At 35.8% G+C, this 20732-nt stretch overlaps 1 protein-coding gene across 5 annotated transcripts in view; it reads left to right on the top strand.

The window, feature by feature from the left end:
• Window positions 1-20732, top strand: part of LOC128988577 (rap1 GTPase-activating protein 1) — a 284990-nt gene that overhangs the window by 238941 nt on the left and 25317 nt on the right. For all 5 annotated transcript variants that reach the window (XM_054409974.1, XM_054409977.1, XM_054409975.1 and 2 more), the window contains one exon: window positions 14685-14918. In XM_054409974.1, coding sequence (XP_054265949.1) covers window positions 14685-14918 — 234 coding nt within the window. The remainder of the gene's footprint in view (window positions 1-14684; window positions 14919-20732) is intronic.

The following is a 20732-nucleotide window of genomic DNA, read 5'->3' as shown; positions in this document are numbered from 1 at the left end:
ACTTTGCTTTCGGAGCAAACTTTGCATACGACGGCCTCTTGAAACGGCGACTGCGCCCATTGGGAGTTAAGAGCTGATATAAATTCACAATATAATCGTATAGTAAGTATGACGTGGGCATTGCACGACGTTCGATGGATTTCCTGGATCCATTGATTTTCAGTGTGGAGTTCCTGTACTACTGTTTTACCTACTGTGGATTGATTTAAAGCTGAAAATGATCGTGGTGTTACTGCTATTATTGCTGTTACTATCCGCAGTACTATCCTGATAATTAGACCAATTCGTTAATACCAAGGCAAAAATGTGGTTCGGATTCCACTATAAACTATAAGCTATGACATAGTAGCCCATGTATTTCTGTGTGTTACGCCTGATGACGGTACAAAGCCTGTTGTGTAGGTGGACGGCCTGGCCCGTTATTGCTATTGCCCTATTGTGGCTTCATCAGCTCATTAGCTAATCTAACAACCTAACGGACTTGTGTGATTCGCGAGTCTGATCCGGCGACATAGTGGCTGAGCTGAGGTGAAACGCGAACAATAGTCATGATAATTTAACCCTTAAATGCACAATGTGTTCCTAATTCGGGTAATTATTTTAGGAAATCAATCAACGATTAATTTTATATTTTGAATATGATTAGTTTATGAACGAGAGCTCGCCCTGTGTCGAAAACTCAACCAAAAGTGTGTATTGTGCAAACTTCAATATTTTCAACCCACGCTGTAAATAAAACATGTGATTGGAATTTCTTCAATTTGTTTTGATTTTCTGTTTATATTTTGTTTTTATTTCGTCACCAACATGGCAACCCATAAGGCCCATGTTAATTTCTTTAAAATTTAAAAGGATTTTTTGCCTGTTTTTGAACCCATTTTAATTTCTAAAGGGATTATGCAAACCTACAGGAAAATGTCTTTCTAACAGTATGCGTAGATTTTCCCCACGATGCACATGAGCTGAGAAAAAAGGTTTTAAAGAATCATGCTTGCCTATTAATATATAGAGATTGCATAGTTTAGTTTGTTAGGTATGTAAAACCTAACGGCTAAAAAAAAATATGTAACAACGTTAACAACTGGTACATTTTTGTGGTTATTATATAAATGTCGTAACATAATCTAATAAAAAAAGAACCCTAGCCTATACATAATGCTAGCCTATATAATTAATGCAACTGAATTGATGTAGTCGACTACCTACAAATAGTTTTTTAATAATTAATTTTTAATTCATAAATATAAAATGTCTGTAAATACGCTTTCAAATATACATGCAAGAATGATTTAGCTACTTGGTAGTTATTCATGAAAACACAAAGCACTATAATTTAAGTTTTCCGCAGAGGAGAATTATTACATTACAATTGCAAAACAGATTGTCGCAATTATTACTCTTCCTCCGGCGATGTAAATTGGCAATTACACTCCCGCAAATTGTAAACTGGTTTTAATTTGAAACTAAAAACGGCTTAAAACAATTTAGTCCTTGTTGGGTGGTTAATATATTTGTCTGGAACGCGTTATGGTAGTCAGAGAAAAGCCTAACAATGTTTTGTCTTTGCTAAGGGTGGTTGGATTCGAGTAACAAATTATTCCTATAAAATATAATTTTGTAGAAAGTCTTCTCTCCAACTATTTTTCTACGGGTGATGAAAACTCTAAGTTAAAACAGCACTTAGCGTTTGATTTTTGATCCTATCCTATATTTTAATAGGAAGCATGTTTCTTGAATACCTTTTTCTCAGCTCGTGTGCATCGCTGGGAAAATCTACGCATGCATACTGTTAGAAATATATTTTCCTGTAGTTATACAGAGTCCCTTTAAATTAAAATATACTTAAAATAAGCACAAACAACAATTTAAATTTAAAAAAAACAACATGGGCCTTATGGATTAACAACGAAATATAAACAGAAAATCAAAACAAATGGAAGAAATAACAATCACATGTTTTATTTACACATTTACAGCGTTGAGTGAAAATAGAGATGTCTGTACATTACACATTTCTGGTCGAGTTTTCGACCATTGGACGACCTCTTGTTACCATAAGTAGTTGCATAAGCAAAACTACATATTAGGATGAAACGTAAAAAGTGCAAATATTGTATTCTAAATTCAACCTAACCATTCTTTTAATCTGATTTTAACAAATACTATAGCTTAATAGCGTATGTAAAACAGTGCGCCCTACCGTCCCATTACACAAGCCGGGAGTTTTGTTGTGGGAAATGTAATCCCGCGGGCTACCAACGCAAATACAATCGGAAATAACGAGAAGTACTGTTTATCGGATCCATAAAGGGATTTGTGGAATATCGAGTGTGCAGGAATCATATCAGAAAACGGATATTTTATTTGATTCGACTCATTGGCCAGATGAGTTGAACGCTCTATTTTCAAAATTTGACTCTGGATTTACTGTTTGTACCATCGAAGGATATACTTCGATGGTTTGTACGTATAATATGGTTTAAATATTTGTTTTCCAATTTTATCAAAAATGTAATTTTTTTTACGTTCCATTACAAACAGACACTGTATTAATTTTGGATTTACATAATTATCCCGAGAACTAAACTTAGACTGTAGATAGTTTGTGAAACAAAATATATACTTATAATTCCGTATATAACAATCCGAAACAAATTGGATAATCCCGAAAGCTGTTGCTCGTGTGGAATGACTAACAAACTGCAGTACAACAGTATAAACATATCTGCATAAAAACAGTTCAAGATTGAAAGATACTGATTAAAGATCAGTTCTTTAGTAAACAGTTCTTAGCGTGTGAACTGTGGATTATGTGAATAGATTCTACCATTTTTAAAGATCAGTTCTTAGCGTGTGTGTGTGCGTGGTAAACATCTAATATCCAATAGGTAAAAAAATAATTTTTGAGGTAGCTATGTTTTAACGCGTGTGGACGGTCAACTTATAATAGTATCCGGATACGTACTAAAAGCATAGAATAAATAAACACCATCATATTACTTCATCTATGCTAAAAGTATTACACACGACTCATCTGTAATCTCTGAGCGATTCTTTCATCATAGATTTGATTCTTTTCAAAGATTAGTTCTCTTGTGAAATGGTTCTGTGAACGGTCAACTTCGTTTTATCCGATACATAAAAATAGAGTTAGCGACTCATCTTTAATCCTTTAATGACTCGTTCATGAAAGATATGGCTCTTTTCAAAGATTAGTTCTCTAGTAAGCAGTTCTTAGCGTGAGTTGTGGACTTCATGACTGTGTAATAGCTTCGCTGTCGGCACGCCATCCCCATCACAGCTAATCCATCCAAACCTTCATCAGGTTTATGCGCTGCGGCGCTGTTTTTGAAACATTACACTTATTGCGAGGGAAAATTGCGCGAACGGTGGAATATGATTTACTCTGTTTTGAAATCCCCGTTTAAGCTAAATGGGTTTGCAAAACATCCTGTCCACGATTTATATTGTTTTGGTGCGATATGATTTTTCACAGATTGAACATTGCGAAACGATATTACCTTGTTTTGCAATCATAAAAATGTTTTTCGTCGAATAAAAAAAAAACAGTTGCATTATTCTTCATGACCCAGACTAGAGTAATAAATGTAAATTAAATTTCGTCGAGTCAGCCATGCCATTGTTGTTTTGAAAATAAAAATGTAGTTTCTGGAGTATAAAAAGTATATTGTCTGGTGCAGAATAGAGAAGTAATGCAAATTAAATCTCGGTGACCTAGCCAAGTTAAGTAAGAAGCTCCATTTCGCCCAGAGACGCTGGCTACAAACTTAATTCCACTGCTCCGAACCCAACCCGATTCCTCCAGATGGTTTGCAATTAAGATGATCGGATAAACCTCCTTGATCGTTCAATATGATACACAGACCTGCAATAGAATGCTTACTGGTTTTTAATAAATACCAAATTATTAACCATTATTTTGATAATATGTGCTACTGTATTTGTTTTTTATAATATCTAAAACTAATTAAACATTATTGTACATGTTTGCATTATATATAGGATCATTATATACATTATACACACCATTACGCCTTCAAATATTCTACAACCCAATTAGGTTAAGGGGACCGATTTTATGTTCAAATTACAGTATTGTGTACTAATATGACTTAAAATCCCAATCAAATTATTAAGTTTTTTCTTGGTTTGAATCATAATTAACCGCAATTATACTACTTAAAAGAAACAATATTTCCTCAATTATATGTACATATACATCAACTTTTAATATATATACCACGAGTATATACTTCATAACTTATTAAATACCTGCCGTCAGCTTATGATAACGGTTAAATTTATACGATTTGTTTTAATAGGCGTTTTTGTCATTTACTAAATTCAATCACTATTTAGGCGCAATTTTCAAAATATTAAAAACAATTTCTAATAGAATTTTCTGTAACAAATTCATCCAATAATAATATCTGATATTTTGTTTTTACAAAATGTAAAACGGTTGGTTGGAGCAGCAGTATGAATATCAGCATCGTCGGACGCAGCATTTCGGCCGTTTGCTGATTAAATTGCCAAGTTGATCCGATCTCAGATTTACAAGATTTACGCCCCGTTACGTTCATCATTTACGCTAGTTTGCGTATTGATTTCCAATCCGGACTAACGTGCTTACGTTCGTATTCATTGGCTTACTTATTTTATTTTATTACGTATTTTGTATGAATTCGATTTATGAATCGACAAACAAATACGTGTATTTATTTTGTAAAATGGTCATTAACAAGTAAAGCTGTTATTTTGGGTGTAAAATGCTATGTTTATACGTAGCAATAAACGAAAATAAATTATAAATACATAAATACAAAACAAACAACAACAACATACAATAAATAATAATACGTAATAATAAATTAATATTAACGTACTTCTTGCACTTTAAATGATTCACTTTTACGAATACTGTATTATTTAACAATTCTGTAGAATGAAACAAAAAATATACCTACGAAGTTAGTGTATTTGTTAGTGTTTTACTTCATTGTTTATTTACACAGGTTCTGATTTCTAAGCATAAAGAAGTAGTTCTGCAAACTGACACCTATCAACGTCAAGTTATTAAATTTTTTAGATCAATATCCTACCATAATTGCTATGAAATGAGGATTAATCTCATAGTATTTAAACCGGTGTCAATTGTGCTCGTATAGGAAAGCTCTACGTAACTTCCTTATGTATCCTGGGCCAATCAGCAATTTTCTTGTAACTAAAAACGTAGTCTACTCTCCTTTTTCCAATACCAACTATTGGAATTTGTAAACTAAAGTTTCTGATGCTTAATTACGTTTCTGACTAAAGTTTCTTATGCAATTAATTGATTAAATGCTAGTGATTTTGTCATTTACATCAATGAAACTTATTTTACAGATATTTGGTTAGTTTGAAGGTTAGGTGGCTTATCGTAGGTTTATTTTTTTGCAATGCAAAAGGTCAACTAATTTTTAACGGACGGTTATTTGAGTTTTTTTTTTTGCGGTGAAGCCTATAACTTTCAGTCAGAACCAACCTCAACATAACATGGGCTCCGAACCACTGGGTTTGACTTACTGTTGTGCCTTGAATTCATCTAAGATAATCGAATGATTGCAAATGAAAATAATATATTCAGCTCCATAACAATAAGGGGCTCTTAGCTGATCATAGTACGACCTGGTATCTCGCTAATCATCTGTGGTAAGCTCCGCCACGCAACTATTATTTCGTTAGCAGGTTCTCCGTGCTGGACGTGCGTGCCCGACGCAAATTGTTATCTGATTGCTTTTTAACTGCCTCCAGATCAATGTGCTGGATAGCGACTCTTGGCACTGGCTAACCTTTCCTCAGTCTCTCGGAAGTTCTATTTCATCTTCTTTCATCTCATAAAAGATCGTTGACACACATACAGTGTTGCAGTGTTAACAATTGAGATGGGTACGCCACCTAGGTGCGTATTTTACCCCAAATATGAGTGAAGAATGAGTGTGGAATGAAGAATGATGATCTGTGTAGTTTTGTTACTGACTAAGATCACCTGTTTATTTAGCCAGTATCATTTAAAGCTCAATGATCAGGAACAGCTGGGACCAGTTTCGAACCATATGATAGGTGAGCACCATAACACTCGGTTACCCATAACACTTCAGGTGAACTAGTGATGGTGCCACATTTTAAATGTTAGCGCTTTCTAATAAGTTAATGCAAATTGATACATTAATACACTAGATATGTTGATACTTGGCGTTCAATCAAAATTGTTCATAATTTCCTATTGTTTTATTTATTTTTTTATTCGAAGACTTTTTACGGTACGAGTTCATGATTTATGACATACATTCCTATTTCCAATTTCATGACATACATTTCCAAAATGTATCAAGACAATTTATATTTACAATTGAAACGGACAGTAACTAAACAATAAATTTATGAATATTAAAATATTTATCCTGACTGAAAACGTGAAAAGTCCCATGGATCGATTGATTTGATGTTTTATTTTACAAACTAGGTTCAAGTTTTCAATTAAACTTCTTACTACCCGCAGTTCATTGAGTACACTAAATGATTATTTATACTGATAGATTTTCACATTCTAATTCCACACATAAATCTGTGTTTCAGTTTATTCACATTACATAACATTAAATCCCAAGTATCCAGTCTGCATAGTTTTTTGTACTACACTTTAGGAATAATTCAACACTTGTACAGCTGGCAGCTAGGGCAGACAGGGCCTGTTGTCATGTGGCCCTACATAAGGGCCTTATCTGTAGACACAGCTGTTCCCTCACCTGCCTTTTGTTGACTCCGGGTAAAAACTCTTCCTGTACTTTACCTTTGTGTGTGCCGCACCTCGTGCTGGTAAAGTGTGTAATGTATCACGAATTCTACACCCTCCATTTTATTTTGTACCACCTTCACATTCTAGGACGCTTGACTCTAGTGTGAAACAGTTGTAAATATTACTTCAGAATAGGCTTTAAGAAATGCATCTAAATTGGCGATTGATCGGATTAAAAACCCAGGAATTTCAAATTGGTATGTACATTATACTTACATTATTCTTTTCTTTTATATCACAGTATTTTGTACGTAAATAGTGTACAGTAAATACAGATTTGACGTGTCTTTCAAATGTAGACAAAGAATGAAGTGATGACACTGGTCGCTATAAGCCTATACAAATACGAATAAAGATGTTTTATTCAGGTTTGGTTTATTTGCTGCTTTGTTTATTAAATCTAATTTCGACAAAAATGCTGTAATTATTTTGTTTTGTTGAAGCAACATATTTAGTATGCAAAGTTCATGTTAACCAAAAAATCTCGTCATTTTAACCACATGCTGGCACCGATTTCATTCAGTTAAAAATTGCTATTGCTTATTAGCAATAAAATATGTTTTCTTAAATTACAAAATATATATACTTGATTACAGTTTTTCAGTGAATAAACTATTACCATCGTTGAATTAGTTGCTTACAATCCAACCAACCGTTATAGCTTAACTCCACCAATTTCTACATAATATTTTATATTTTAAACACATTTATTTCCCCTTAAAGCCACTATTAAAAGTTGTAGTCGCTGTACCAAAATAACGTTCAACCGAGCAAATCTGAAATGCGAGGAATTCGTTGAAAGCTTATGAAAACAAACAAAGGCATCTGGAACGGCGTTTTCCGTTAAAACATTCCAACTCCAACCGAGGACCGAGGATTGAGGAGCGTATTTAGTGGGGCTTACCCCAACTCCGCGCGGTGGTCAGAAATCTGTCAAAACCGACTGCCCAACTCCGCGCAGTGGTCACTTCGGGTCCCTCGCGGCACATGCCCAACTCCGCGCAGTGGTCAATTTTGGCTCTCACAGCCCTGACGGATGAGAGTTTGTGCTCTAAGTTTGAAATTATGATATATTTTAATCATTTATAAGAAAGGGAAAGTAAAAAGGTATATGCCTACCCAAAACAGGAGACGAAGCTTAAAAACCACTAATATAAGAAGTTTTAAAAAGCCCGTGAGAAAGAGTGACTGTAAATTTATATGTTCCAAAGTCTACAATACTCAATCATTCACATTAGCACTGGGTTTATGAGCTTACTGTTAAACTTGAGTACCAAATTCAAAAATGTTAGTCTTGTAAACAACCACAGATTGCTTCAACAAATTGGCTGTAATCTCTGTTTCATAAAACAGTTAGCTATACACCTCAAATTGGGGAAAAAATTGGCTGAAATTGGTTTACGAGCATATTTCTTTTACATCTTATTAAAATTGGCAAATTTTACGTCTATGAAGAGGGTTTTCATTGAATCCAGACCCAGGCCAACGTTTTAGCGGATTTCCCATTTACAGGGTGATTGATATAAGTGTGCCAGCCGTTTTATTCGAAAACTATAAGAGATATCAAAAAAATTTAAATGGTAAGTGCCTTGGATTTTTTATTAAAAAAATGGTAGTCAAGTCAAAAAAATTATTTTACCCACCATTTTTTCAATATGGCCGCCAACTTTGATTTTTCTTATGGAACACCCTGTATTTTATGATGTATTCTGGTAGAAAATGTAATTTTAAGACGATTTTATTCTTGTAATTTTTTTTCATAAACCTTACCGTTTCAAAGATAATAATGGTTAAGTTTTGAAATTTTTGCATGAGAAAGAGTTTCGATAAAGGCCTAAGCAAGCATGCCAGCTGTTTTATTCTAAAACCATTCAAAATTTCACAACTTAAACCATTATTATCTTTGAAACGGTTAGGTTTATGAAAATAATTACAAGAATAAAATCGTCTTAAAATTACATTTTCTACCAGAATACATCATGAAATACAGGGTGTTCCATAAGAAAAATCAAAGTTGGCGGCCATATTGGAAAAATGGTGGCTAAAATATTTTTCTTGGCTTGACTATAATTTTTTTAAATAAAACATCCAAGGCACTTACCTTTTAACTTTTTTTGATATCTCTTATGGTTTTCGAATAAAACGGCTGGCACACTTATATCAATCACCCTGTATAGGGAATAGGCTATTACCGTAGGTCTCATGGTAAGACCTGGACTCACTGATTAAATTTTTCGTTTTTATTTCCCAAAGGCCGAAAACACCATCCGTTCAAATTCATATATATATATACCGGTATACATATTTTATGTGGATATATGTAAGTCTGTTAGCACGATAACTCGAGCAAAATGATCTGATTTTGATTAAATTTGGTGTGAACGTGTAAACCGTTTATTCGAACGAGTTCACAAACCAGCACGATTGAACCATGTGAACGGGGGCTTATGTATATATTATGAAAGTATAACGGTTTGAAATTTCTTTTGAAACCACTTTGTAAAGCTTAAAAACAAATAATTCAGTATATCGAAGCGTAAAAGCGCCATAATAGTTACAGAAAAAATGCCAAAGAATTCTTATTTTTAAATTCTCATGTTATTCTTATGGCGAATAAGTAAACTGTTGTAAATTCCTGTAAAAGGAACATATTTTGATTAAATTGTCAAATTCATTTATTTTACACTTAACTATTAACATTTCACACTTTTACCCTGTCTCAAACACTTGTTGATGGGTCTGTAATTGACGGGTACCTAACCTTAATATTACAAGTGGCCACCGCGCGGAGTTGGAATCGGCCCTAAAAGTGACCACCGCGCGGAGTTGGGCTGAACCCTTCGGGGGCCATAAAACTTTTCCTCGGATTAAATTTGACCACTGCGCGGAGTTGGGCAATCCCCATTTAGTGTCCTCAGCGAACTGAACACTGAACAGAGCAGTTCGCCCGCGGCAGTTCCCAGTTCGCTATAGACACTCGCCATTCAACCGTTGCAGTTTTCTTTGTTACTTCCAATCTAAACTTCATCACTCAAACCCAGCTGAGAATAAACATTTCAATGGATTGCTTTGTGTATCCTTTCCCATTGACGGCCTAAACTTCAATTCAATAACTCGGGCGAGTCTTTAGAATTGGTTTCAATGAGATTTGGAATTTATTATTTTTGTTCTAGAAATAGAATACAGTAGCTATTTTATCATAACAATAACGGAACGCACAGTTAAATTTTATTAGAGGTGTCTTATATACAGTATAATTTTTGTATATGTAACTACTTTTATTAGTTTCATTGCCCCAGACATGTTAATAATCTATCATAACACGTAAATTCATTGTAATTTTTCTCTTAGTACAACGTATTACAGCCAAAGATTAAATTCATCAATCAAATTTTCTTTTTCGTAATCTACGTTGGTAGCATGTATATTATACTACAGACTATAGAGTAACGTTAAAATGTGATTATACTCTTAGCAATATTGGAGTACCCTTGGACATGTATTTAACCTGGCGTTAAGGGACACTCCTATGCTAAGGGTCCTTAATCAATCAGAAAGCTAATTTAGAACTGTAAACATACTCCCCTTTCACCGCCATATTGGAACTAGTAAACTAGAGACACTGGACTAGTTATCGACTAGAAAGGGAAGTTGTGTGAAACCAGTTTGCAACATTTGGATGGCCAGATTTCAATTTCGTAACGAAGACGTGAAAGTGAGGGAGTCAGATGACTACCTTGTGGAGTTGTGGGTATCCATGACCGCAGACTTTCCTTGGAGGGTGTGCCATCAGAGAAAGCATTATGACCTCTGGAGCCTTAATTGATCCGCACTTCTGACTAACTGCTCTTTCTCCTTCTTTATCTTTCTCTCCAGATACGGCCTTGGGATTCTCTCAGGGTCATTGAGAAGTGATAACTGAAGTGATTCATCAGACGAATGGGCTTCTCGTTGGATCGTTAACTGATATTGCTTAGTTTTGGTATAGTCGTAGTAGGTTTCTATTTGGGTTGCAGAACAAATTTGTTTATGCTATTGTGTATCAAACACTAACCAACACTGGGATCAAGCTTACTGAATATGTACATATTGAGGTATAAGTAAGATTGAGAAGGATCTTGCTTTTAGAACATAGGGTTTAAACTAGCTCGTGCTTGGGTATGATAGAAGTTTATGGTTTATTTTTCGTTTGTAAACATTTCCCTTGTCCCTTGAAGAAGATTTGCATTGTTATTTTGTTTGCTCAAGGAAGCACAATTAAATAGATTTATGTTTCTTTTTGATCCACAAGTTTGCCAACACCCAATATTTTTATGTTCTGCTTTGACACCTTTTTTCTAGTAGGTCATTTCTTCTGTATAAAATACAAATCCCATCTACAGTTTGTTTTAGAAGAGGAATCCTTAATTCACTTCTGTATTTTCAAAACTATCTCTAGAATTTGTCAAGTCAGGACATCTTAATTCACCTTGCAATACTCTGTTGGCGAAATCCTGTTTTTCACGCTCAACATTCTATCGATTCCTTTCCCCCAAGTCATTCAACACTGACAAAACTGCGCGCATTCTTCGTTCTTTTTCGACAGTTTCTTGCGCAGCGCTTCGGAAAGTGTCAAATGAGAGAATGGCGCGTCGTCGGCCGACCGTGCAATCCCAGAGTCACGCTTATAAACGCTCCTGCGGGAAGGAAGGAAGGACAGCTGTACAGGAAGGTTGGCATTCTTGACACCAGCTGTGACAGTTGGCTGCACTGAACAACAGCTGACGGGGGTTGGTGGTTGGCACCACCTGCCGAGCACGTGCCAGATATATGGAGGCGGTGGTTGGACAAAAAGATGGTATCTCCAGGACCTGAGCAAGCCAGTGGAATAAGAGATCGCCCCGTGTAAAGAGCTTTACCGCTGTAACTGGAGATTTATAAGAAGGATATGACGGGAGAAATGTGACATTGTTTTGGAGAAATATTGCAGGGAGTAGGGAGGTTCTGAAGCTGTAGCGAGAGCTATGGCATTGGAGGGTACACCTATTTCAACCTGAGCTTATACTAAAATGTAGGATCTCAGGTCAGCTACCTTGAAAGTGCTTATTAAGGTTAAACAAGATTGGTCATTTCTTACTATTCATTAGCACTATTCTAACTAATAAAATAACCGGGTAAAACGCTAATTTGTCTTAGGAAGTAAATTGAATAACCAACCAATAACATATTGTCAGAGTTAAAGTAATATTTAAAGAATCATTTGATCATATTAATTCTTTCAACAAGAAATTGTTTCTTCAAACCCGACATTCGACCCCGATTAGATTGAATTCCTACGATTCCGACACATCATAGTGACATAGTGCGTATTTTAAGGCAAAAAAGATCTGTGAAGAATGAGTCAAAGAGATAAATATTACTTCTCGATGAGCGTTGAATGCAGGACTAGCAGATGACAGCTTTGTTACTGACAAAGATGCTGAGTCACAGAGATAAATATTACCTAGTGTTGATTTTAGACAGTGACTGTTTGGTTACTGGACAAGGTTAAAAGCCAAAAAGGACAGCTGGGTCAAGTCTCAAAATATCAAATAAGTCTGATCCTTCCCAAGACCCTACAACTGCGTTTGCAACAACCTGTATTCACTTAGCTATCTAGCTAGTAAACGATCCACGTCCACGCCACTTTCTTCAAATCCTAGGGTCAAATAAAAGGCAACACCATTCTCAAACCCCAAGAGAACTTGTTTACCATCGAAGTTGTTCCAGATCCACATGGTTCTGTCGCCGCCCATCAGTGGAATGTGGAATGCGGTCCAAGGTCAAGTTTGGTGACTTTGCAGTTCAAGCAGTGCGGTTTGTTTGTGGAGTTCACCGGCCTGGTGTCGTATATCATCAGATGCCGTGTCTTGTATCTCACGCTTCATCTGCCGTAGTCGTGCACGCCGCTCGTCGTCTTAAATAAACGTAAAGGTCGCCGAAAGCCGCCGGTGGCGCCATCACTTTACCTTTGTGCGCAAAAACTCTTCTACTTGTACGAGAAATTTCAAAATGTTCCCTCGTTGTCTTCGGGAGCATGGGATTGGTGAAATATAGATGCAATGGGACTGACCAATGAGTATGGCCTCCTCTAATACAAAGCCGCGGTGTGACAATAGTGGTGACACCGCATTCACGGCCTATTGAAACAGCTGTTGCACGAATTCATAATGGAACTTCTCCGTAAAGCTTACGTTTTCACGTTGGTTATTCCTGTTATTACGATGGCTACGTATTTTAGGTCTTAAGCGACTGAAAGAACGTTATGAGAGAGGGTGAAAGAGTTGATTAGATTTACGAACGTTTGGTAGTCGTGGGATTTTTTTTATTGATGCAAAATGCTATAAAAGAATATTATTTTTCTCGATATTGTAGCTACAAGGATATTTTTTATGAACTGGACCTAGATGTATTTGATAACTGGCTTTAATGGTCTTAGCTATAAGATCCAGCTGATCTTCGTCAGTAACAAAGCAATTTTCTCATCCATTCTACAATCTTCCCTCACTGAACTCTTGATAATACACATCCAGTTGTGTCGGCTTGGTAACTAATCTGACATGGAAAACGAAAATAGGAGAACCTATGCTAAAACCTTGATGAGTTATTATAACAATCATTTCCTCTTTTTCTGATTTGCGGCGTATTCCTATAATAATTAATTTAGTGTAGGGAGTATTCAGTGTTGAGGATGGATGTTATACTTCCGCGTAAACCTTAAACTACAAAAGGCTCAAGTTTTAAACGATTTGGAACGTGATATAGCATTTCCCCCCGTATACGGATATAGAAAAAATACTTAAAATTAATAAATTTGCCCCCAACGACGATGATCCGTTTGTGCTACTGTATTCCTAATATGCTACATGTGCCCTTTTGATACAGTATTGGGACATTTTATATGCCATTTTGTCCTAACTGTAAAGAAATAACACTTTACGTGAGGACTGGAAAATAACCTACTCTAACGGAAATGGAATCACGCAGTACAGTGTTATTGTATTCCGTTCCACTGGTCCAATTCTGCTCCCCGCGGTCCACCGGTTCGTTCCGTGTCACTCGGCTAATCATCAGTTGAGCTGACATACCGTTGTAAGAGTCCCCTCTCTGATGATCCGTTGCAGGTTTTACTGTTTAACTGTAAAAACCCAACAAATTACAGCGCGAGAGGAGGACGCGCTGGAGTGGAATTTACGCGTCATGTCGTGCCGTGATTCCTTGAAATATCACGAGATGAATTAAAAGTAGTTTCTCTCTACCTTGAAATCGTAAAGTTTTTACGATTTTGCAAAATATTAAAAGACTTGACTTCATTAAATATGTTTTTATACAATTACTATGAACTACCTCCTCCACCATTTATCATGCATTTAGAGTGTATAACATATCATCTTAAAAAATACCATTTGCTAACGCCATTTTAATAGCCTACGACTTCTTTAGATTGTGCTTTCTTAATATTCTACAAGATGTTCTCATGAGTGCCATTTTTTCAAAGCTTTGCCCAGGAGTATTATTGTTGGTTTGTCTGTTTCGCTCAATTATCGGTTAATTTTATAGTCAGTGGTTAACGCTTTCCTCCTTCACATGGTCCATACTATCCATGTGGTCCATACTATCTGTCCATTAATACTCGAATGTGTGAAGACCTTTCTACAATCTACTCTAAAACATTCTCTGTGTTATATCTCAGGACTTTTAAATTCTACTCCACATTTGCTATGCTATGACAAATACTCGGTGCTATGGCACATATTCGGTGCTTTACCACATTTTCTATGTTTTGACACAGTTTGCTCTGTTGCAGGGTGTACGGCAGGAGTCATGTCCCCCCGCCACGTCGGCCTCGCAGGACTTGCTGGAGGACGCGCTGCGAGGCTCGGCCCCCTACCCCATGGTGTTGCTGCCCCCCGGTGGAGGCTACTGGGTGGACGGCCACGAACACACCCCCATCCCTACCACACCCACCCCTCACGCCTGGAGGACCAAGTTCGAGATGGACGACACGGCCCGGTGTTACCGCAGGAACTTCCTTGGCAAGGTGAGTTTAAATATGTTAAACAACAACAATATATGAACAAAACTGAAAAGTCTTTGCAACAAACGTGGAACAATCGTTATCTTCTTCGCCCCTTCTTATTCTTCTTCTCCTCATCCTCCTTCTTATTCTTCTACGCCCCTTCTCCTTCTTCCTCTCTTATCTGCCCCCTCCATCTCTGCCTTTTCATCCTCCTCATTTTCCACTTTCTCCTTCTTCTCCTCCTCTTAGTTCTTCTTCCTCCCTTATCTGTCCCCTCCACCTCTGCCTCTTCATCCTCCTCATCTTCCACTTTCTCCATCTTCTCCTCCTCGCCCGTCTTATTCTTCAAAGAAGTTTTAGCGGATTGTGAGGGTGTAATTCTAGACTTAGGTTCTCCCCAGCCTTACTCCGTTAGTACTTCAGATACCACTTCGAGCTGTAGCTATGCTGAACTTGTGAAATACGAGTTTTCGTATGTTATTCGAACGTACATTCTTTTGTGTTTTCCTTATAATGATGTAATGCATCTTCACAAACTGTTGAACTGATTAAGGTCATGATTGCCCTCAAAGCTGTTGGTCGCGTGAGCAGAACCAACTTGTAGTCCAATCAAAGTTGGGCCATCACCAGCAAACTAACCTCTACTGCTGAGATACAAAGCTCCCTGGTTCGTCTGGTGATTGAGCAATACTTCATCACTTTACAACAACACTATTAGTAAATGTGCAATTACTAACATTGCTTCAATCGCCACAATGTACTATTGATGTTTAGAACTGAGAGTAATTGATTGTATAATAATTTATACCAGAGATAAACGCAATGCATCTCTGTATTGGCAATTATGTTGATACACTCTAGCTGCATGATTTTAAACACTATACTTAGATATCCTTAATTTAGTTATTACAATTCATTTAAGCGTTTAGCACAAATGTGCTACTGCTAGTGTTGACCAGAGTAGACATCCCATCTAATGGACCAGCTGCAGCAGTTTTTCTTTATCATTCAAATAGAACTTAAATGAGTGGGCATAACATAAAGACTAAAAAATGCCACTGCTAAATGTTTTTTTCTGATACTCTATAGTTAATGTAGACTACATAGAGTTAATGTAGAATCTATGCTATAATTTACAATACACACACGTCCACAAAGATATACCTCAAGTTAACATTATTTAGGTTTGGCTACGTTAAACAGTTGGTGTATAGAACACAAATCAGTAGGAGATTGCGGCACACCCCGTCGCATTCAATTAAACTACATTCCTTTTAGTCAATGCTTTTATTCTTAAACTGGCGACATGTAAAAATAGTTATGGAGTGCATATAAAGTTAGTACTGTTTGCAATGTATTACCTTTGACAATTAATACAACTTCAGTATCCAATAGTCAATGGTATTACTAACAACATGATACTGTAACATGATACAACTAAAACGTTAACCTCTCTTAAAACGAATTAAGTAAGAAATATTGAACAACAATCGTATTTTTTAAACTTTTCCTACATGGGGTTTATGCTTTAAACACAAATCATCTCGAGGTTTTCTTATTGGAATATATGGTGCTCTCGTATAAAAGGTCCAAGATGACAAGGGAAGACAGAGGACTGCAGTCTGGGTCCCCTAATGTCGCTATATTTCCCACACTTGGGCGACTGCCAGTGCTGGGGATATAAGCGGTGATTCTCTGCATCTACTGCACACTGCTGCGCCCATATGGTTGCGACATCGTCACTGGAATGATTTGTGGAGATTTTAATGCACTTTTGCTATTGTGTGGGTGTGTACGGGAGCTGGTCTAGTGGCAGAGCGCGGGGCTTCGGACCCCGAGGTCCCGGGTTCAAATCCTGCCAATCACCAATAGATGGTATCATAGTGATAGCTATGTGACTCCCTCTAGAACTTGGCCGAAGTCTTTTGTAAAAAAAAAGCAGTAATAACACAAAAATTGAAATATAAAAACTTTTTGAGTGTGAGTGGTTGTTTGGGTTGTGAGTATATTTTTCAATAGCAAACTTGAAGTTTAAAAAAGTTAAAATGTAAATATTAATGTTTCCAGATGGAACTAGTTATATGATGCAAAATGGTGTTGACTATGGATAGAATCAGAACTTCATTTTCAATGTTAAAGCTGTCGCCAGTTTACGAAAAACAGATCGTAATAGAATGTATTGAGAACTAACTTCTAACCTTTAACCTTGCAAAACGGTCAGGACGGCTTACTATAAACTATAGCCCATCTTATGCCACTTTCTAACATAGATTATCAGTTACAAAAGTTAAGGTCGAAACAGAACATATTTTTATATTGTATAACATTTTTGTAATTTTCTATGGTTTTTTTGTAAAACCAATAGCCTACCGCTAGACCATTTAGATGGGATGTCTTTTACCTCTGTGTCCGAAATTCAATTGTAATACTAACTTAGGAACAATCGAGACGAAACCCCTTTCCTGCGCAGATTCTTAGAATAATCCAGTTTCTTTATACATGTTAAATGTTTCAAAGTATGTGTATGGGTTTCACAAATGTGTTTGGGCTATTAATTAACAGCTGTGTCTAAGGAATGTCGGCCTTAGTCACTAACAAGACTACAAGATCGCGCCACTCATCTTACACTCATCTCCATTCATACTTGGCTTAAAATACCTACATTGTATGGTCGCCATTTCATAAGAAAGTATAAAGTATAAAGTATAAAGTAATGTTTGAATGTAAATTGTAGTTGCTAGAAACCCCAAAGATATTGCTTCAACATTGTCACATCAAGGTAGAACGTATTAATCTTGTATTCTAGGAAAAGAGTCCATAAGGACCTCAAAGATACTTTTTATCAATAAAATATAGTGTCTTAGCTCCACATATCAAAAGAACGTCAAATGTTATTAGAATCACGAACCTATAAATCTGTGCAATTTTTTATTAATCTAAAAACGTGTCTTGGTCGAGATTGGACTTTCATACAACAAACTTTGTTAGATTTTCTAAGACAAAATAAACTCGAAACGTTCTTTTGCAGCGAAATGATGTGAGTAAAAACATGTCCTACTACCTTATACTGAATTGTATCTTTATGTAAAAATTTAAATTTATAACTATATTTTCATGATGGGATGAATCAGAAACCTTATAATTTCGTAATATTTATTTTTCTGCAAGAATTAAGGAACATATTCAATTAATACTTTGAGTTGGCGTAATATACTTCAGGCTATATTCGTCCTCGTTTAGTTTTAATTTATATACGTCCTACTAATATTTAATCTCTACCCAAACAAACCCACAAGCATGAGTTAGGGTTCGGGACATCATACTTGAATTATCTAAATTGCCACTCACCGCGGCTGTGGTTGACCTTTCGAACTTGAGAGAAAATTGGCTTCTTCAGGTTCAACACTAAGCATGTGGTTCATGTTAGATTGCTTATTTAAGTAAAGGCTTTCCCTCGTATATTATCTTTCTACGTGTATTTGTTGGGTCTAATTAAATTAATATTATAAATGTTTAATGTTTGGTTTCGAAACTATGGACTAGCGCTTAACTTTATCTATTGCGCTTTTCATTTTTTATAACTTTTTGAACACTGTAGTTACCTTATAATTACGTAAGAATAGTAATAAAAGCAATATATACATGGTGAATACATAACTTCCATTGAACCAGGTCTTGAATAATAATGAGATGCTGAACTCTATTAGTGGCACAATATGAATGCTCTGAGTAAAGTATTTAATCCTGCGTTGCTTTAACAAACATAAAGCAACAATAAAACATCTCGTTTGTTTAGTGCTTGTTTTTTCTATTATTTGCTTAACATGTCATAGAGTTTGAATAAATTTTCAACGTTTGATACAGAATTAGCAAAACGTGTTCGTAAAAGGTATTATAATATTAATCATGAGACAAGAGCCATTAACCAATACACATACTCTTCTCCCATCTCTGTATTTAAAAGTGCTTGATCCAAGTATATTATATTAAAACATCTTAGTTTCTAGCTTTTTTTCTCCAGGGTTTGAGTAGGAAAATAGCTTAACCCTGTATTCAGCCGGAAAACATATTTTGTTATCGAATGAATAGAGACCAAAATAAGAAATGAACAACATTGGTTCTGCATTAGGCATATGTTTGTATTAGAACGCCATGATAACCCTGCAGCAGTAAGGAATTCTCTAAATAAGTACTTAATGGGTTGAGATTATTGTCGTCGGACTTGTGACACTGAGAAATTGAAAGTCGCGTAATAACCATATAATAACTTGATTGCACAATTATATATGATCATCTTTGGTATTGAACCAAAAATTCAAAGATAGTGTAGTAAATATAGGGGCTTTAATATATTTGTATAAATTGAGCTAAATGGTGAAAATTCGGCACAGAACCCCCTTGTACAGTGAAGTGAGCAAGTTAGAGGTTAACCACAATGTTCGCCACCTCAGAAGTTGTTTGTGGTTTTGTGGTTGTGTCACTGTACGGTTTGTAACACCTTGTCGTAAAGTAGGTCTCAGAAATACTAGTTACTTTTTTGTCCTAGGGCGTTAGCTATGCGCTTGCCCGAGATTGCTTTTCACATTACTTCTGGCTAGACCTAGGGGTTTGCAATGATAACACGTGAATAAAACCATAGAAAACAATGGTTTATCTATGATAAAACCCATTGGTTATTGGCGGTATTTGAACCCGGGACCTCAGGGGCCGAAGTTCCGCGCTCTAACCACTAGACTGGATACGGCAGTCCTTTCATTGTTTCCATGTGTAGTAATTCATTTTAACACTAATCTATTGTCTATAACGTGCGTGGAACCGGTGACTTTGACACTGATATTAGATTTTGTATCATATTGAAAACACGAAGAGTGTTTTTCTATGTTTCATGCTTAGTTACGTTAAATCTTTGACTATATAAGTTATACACTAGTGTTTATATGGCTCAATCGAGCAGTAGACCCAATATTTGTCTCATACTTAAGTACTAACCACAGACAATGGAAGGAGTATTATTTAGACAAGGAAATAGTGATTATTCTTTTATCTATTACTAGATTTTTATATAATATTATAGATATAACGTATCCATTAAGTGTTGTTGTACGCTTTGATTTTAATATCAGGGTACTCACAGTATACAATAGACCGTTCAATTTATTGATATTGGTGTAAAATGTAAGAAAGTGAATACATAAACATGGTAAACGATATATGTAAAAGTAATTATCTTTTCATAAGCTTTTTACTTATAATTACCTACTACTTATCATTTCCTGGAAATTCATTTCAATAATATTACATAATCTAAAACTCAACAAACGTATTTTATATTTTTATCAGCGTAAATATCACAAAAATAACAAACTGTAAAGAATTGTTGGTTAGGTTGAAATGTTTCGAAACTTTGATTTATTGCCAAACGTCCATACTCTTGGAAAGTCGATAAAAAGTTGCATTCTTTATAACCCGTTCTGTAAAACGAATTCGAGTTGAAACATTGTTTCCGCTGTCTGTTAAAACACCCGTACTTTTTCTATTATAAACCATATTCAATTAACCATACAGCATTTCTATATGTTTGGGTTAAATTAACAATATTAAAACTAAATTATAATAATCCAAAGCCATTAATTGAAACCTACCCTTGAGCATTGGTTCTTAAAATGCACATAAATACTAATTAATTACCATAATTGATTGTTGACACATAATAAGCCGTGTAACCCTATCTCTGACCTTTATAACTTGACCCAATTTCGCCAAGTGCTGATGTCGTGCCGCATTAGTTAATTGATTGCAATTAGTTGTCAAATTAGCTTGACCTGACGTTATTAT

This window comes from Macrosteles quadrilineatus, unplaced genomic scaffold, assembly GCF_028750875.1.
Source record: "Macrosteles quadrilineatus isolate MER2022 unplaced genomic scaffold, UCM_ALF_1.0 Scaffold_3__2_contigs__length_128488019, whole genome shotgun sequence".
NCBI classification, from domain to species: Eukaryota; Metazoa; Arthropoda; class Insecta; order Hemiptera; family Cicadellidae; genus Macrosteles; species Macrosteles quadrilineatus.
Note: the sequence above shows the minus strand (reverse complement) of the source record. Positions and strands in the feature narration are given on the sequence as shown.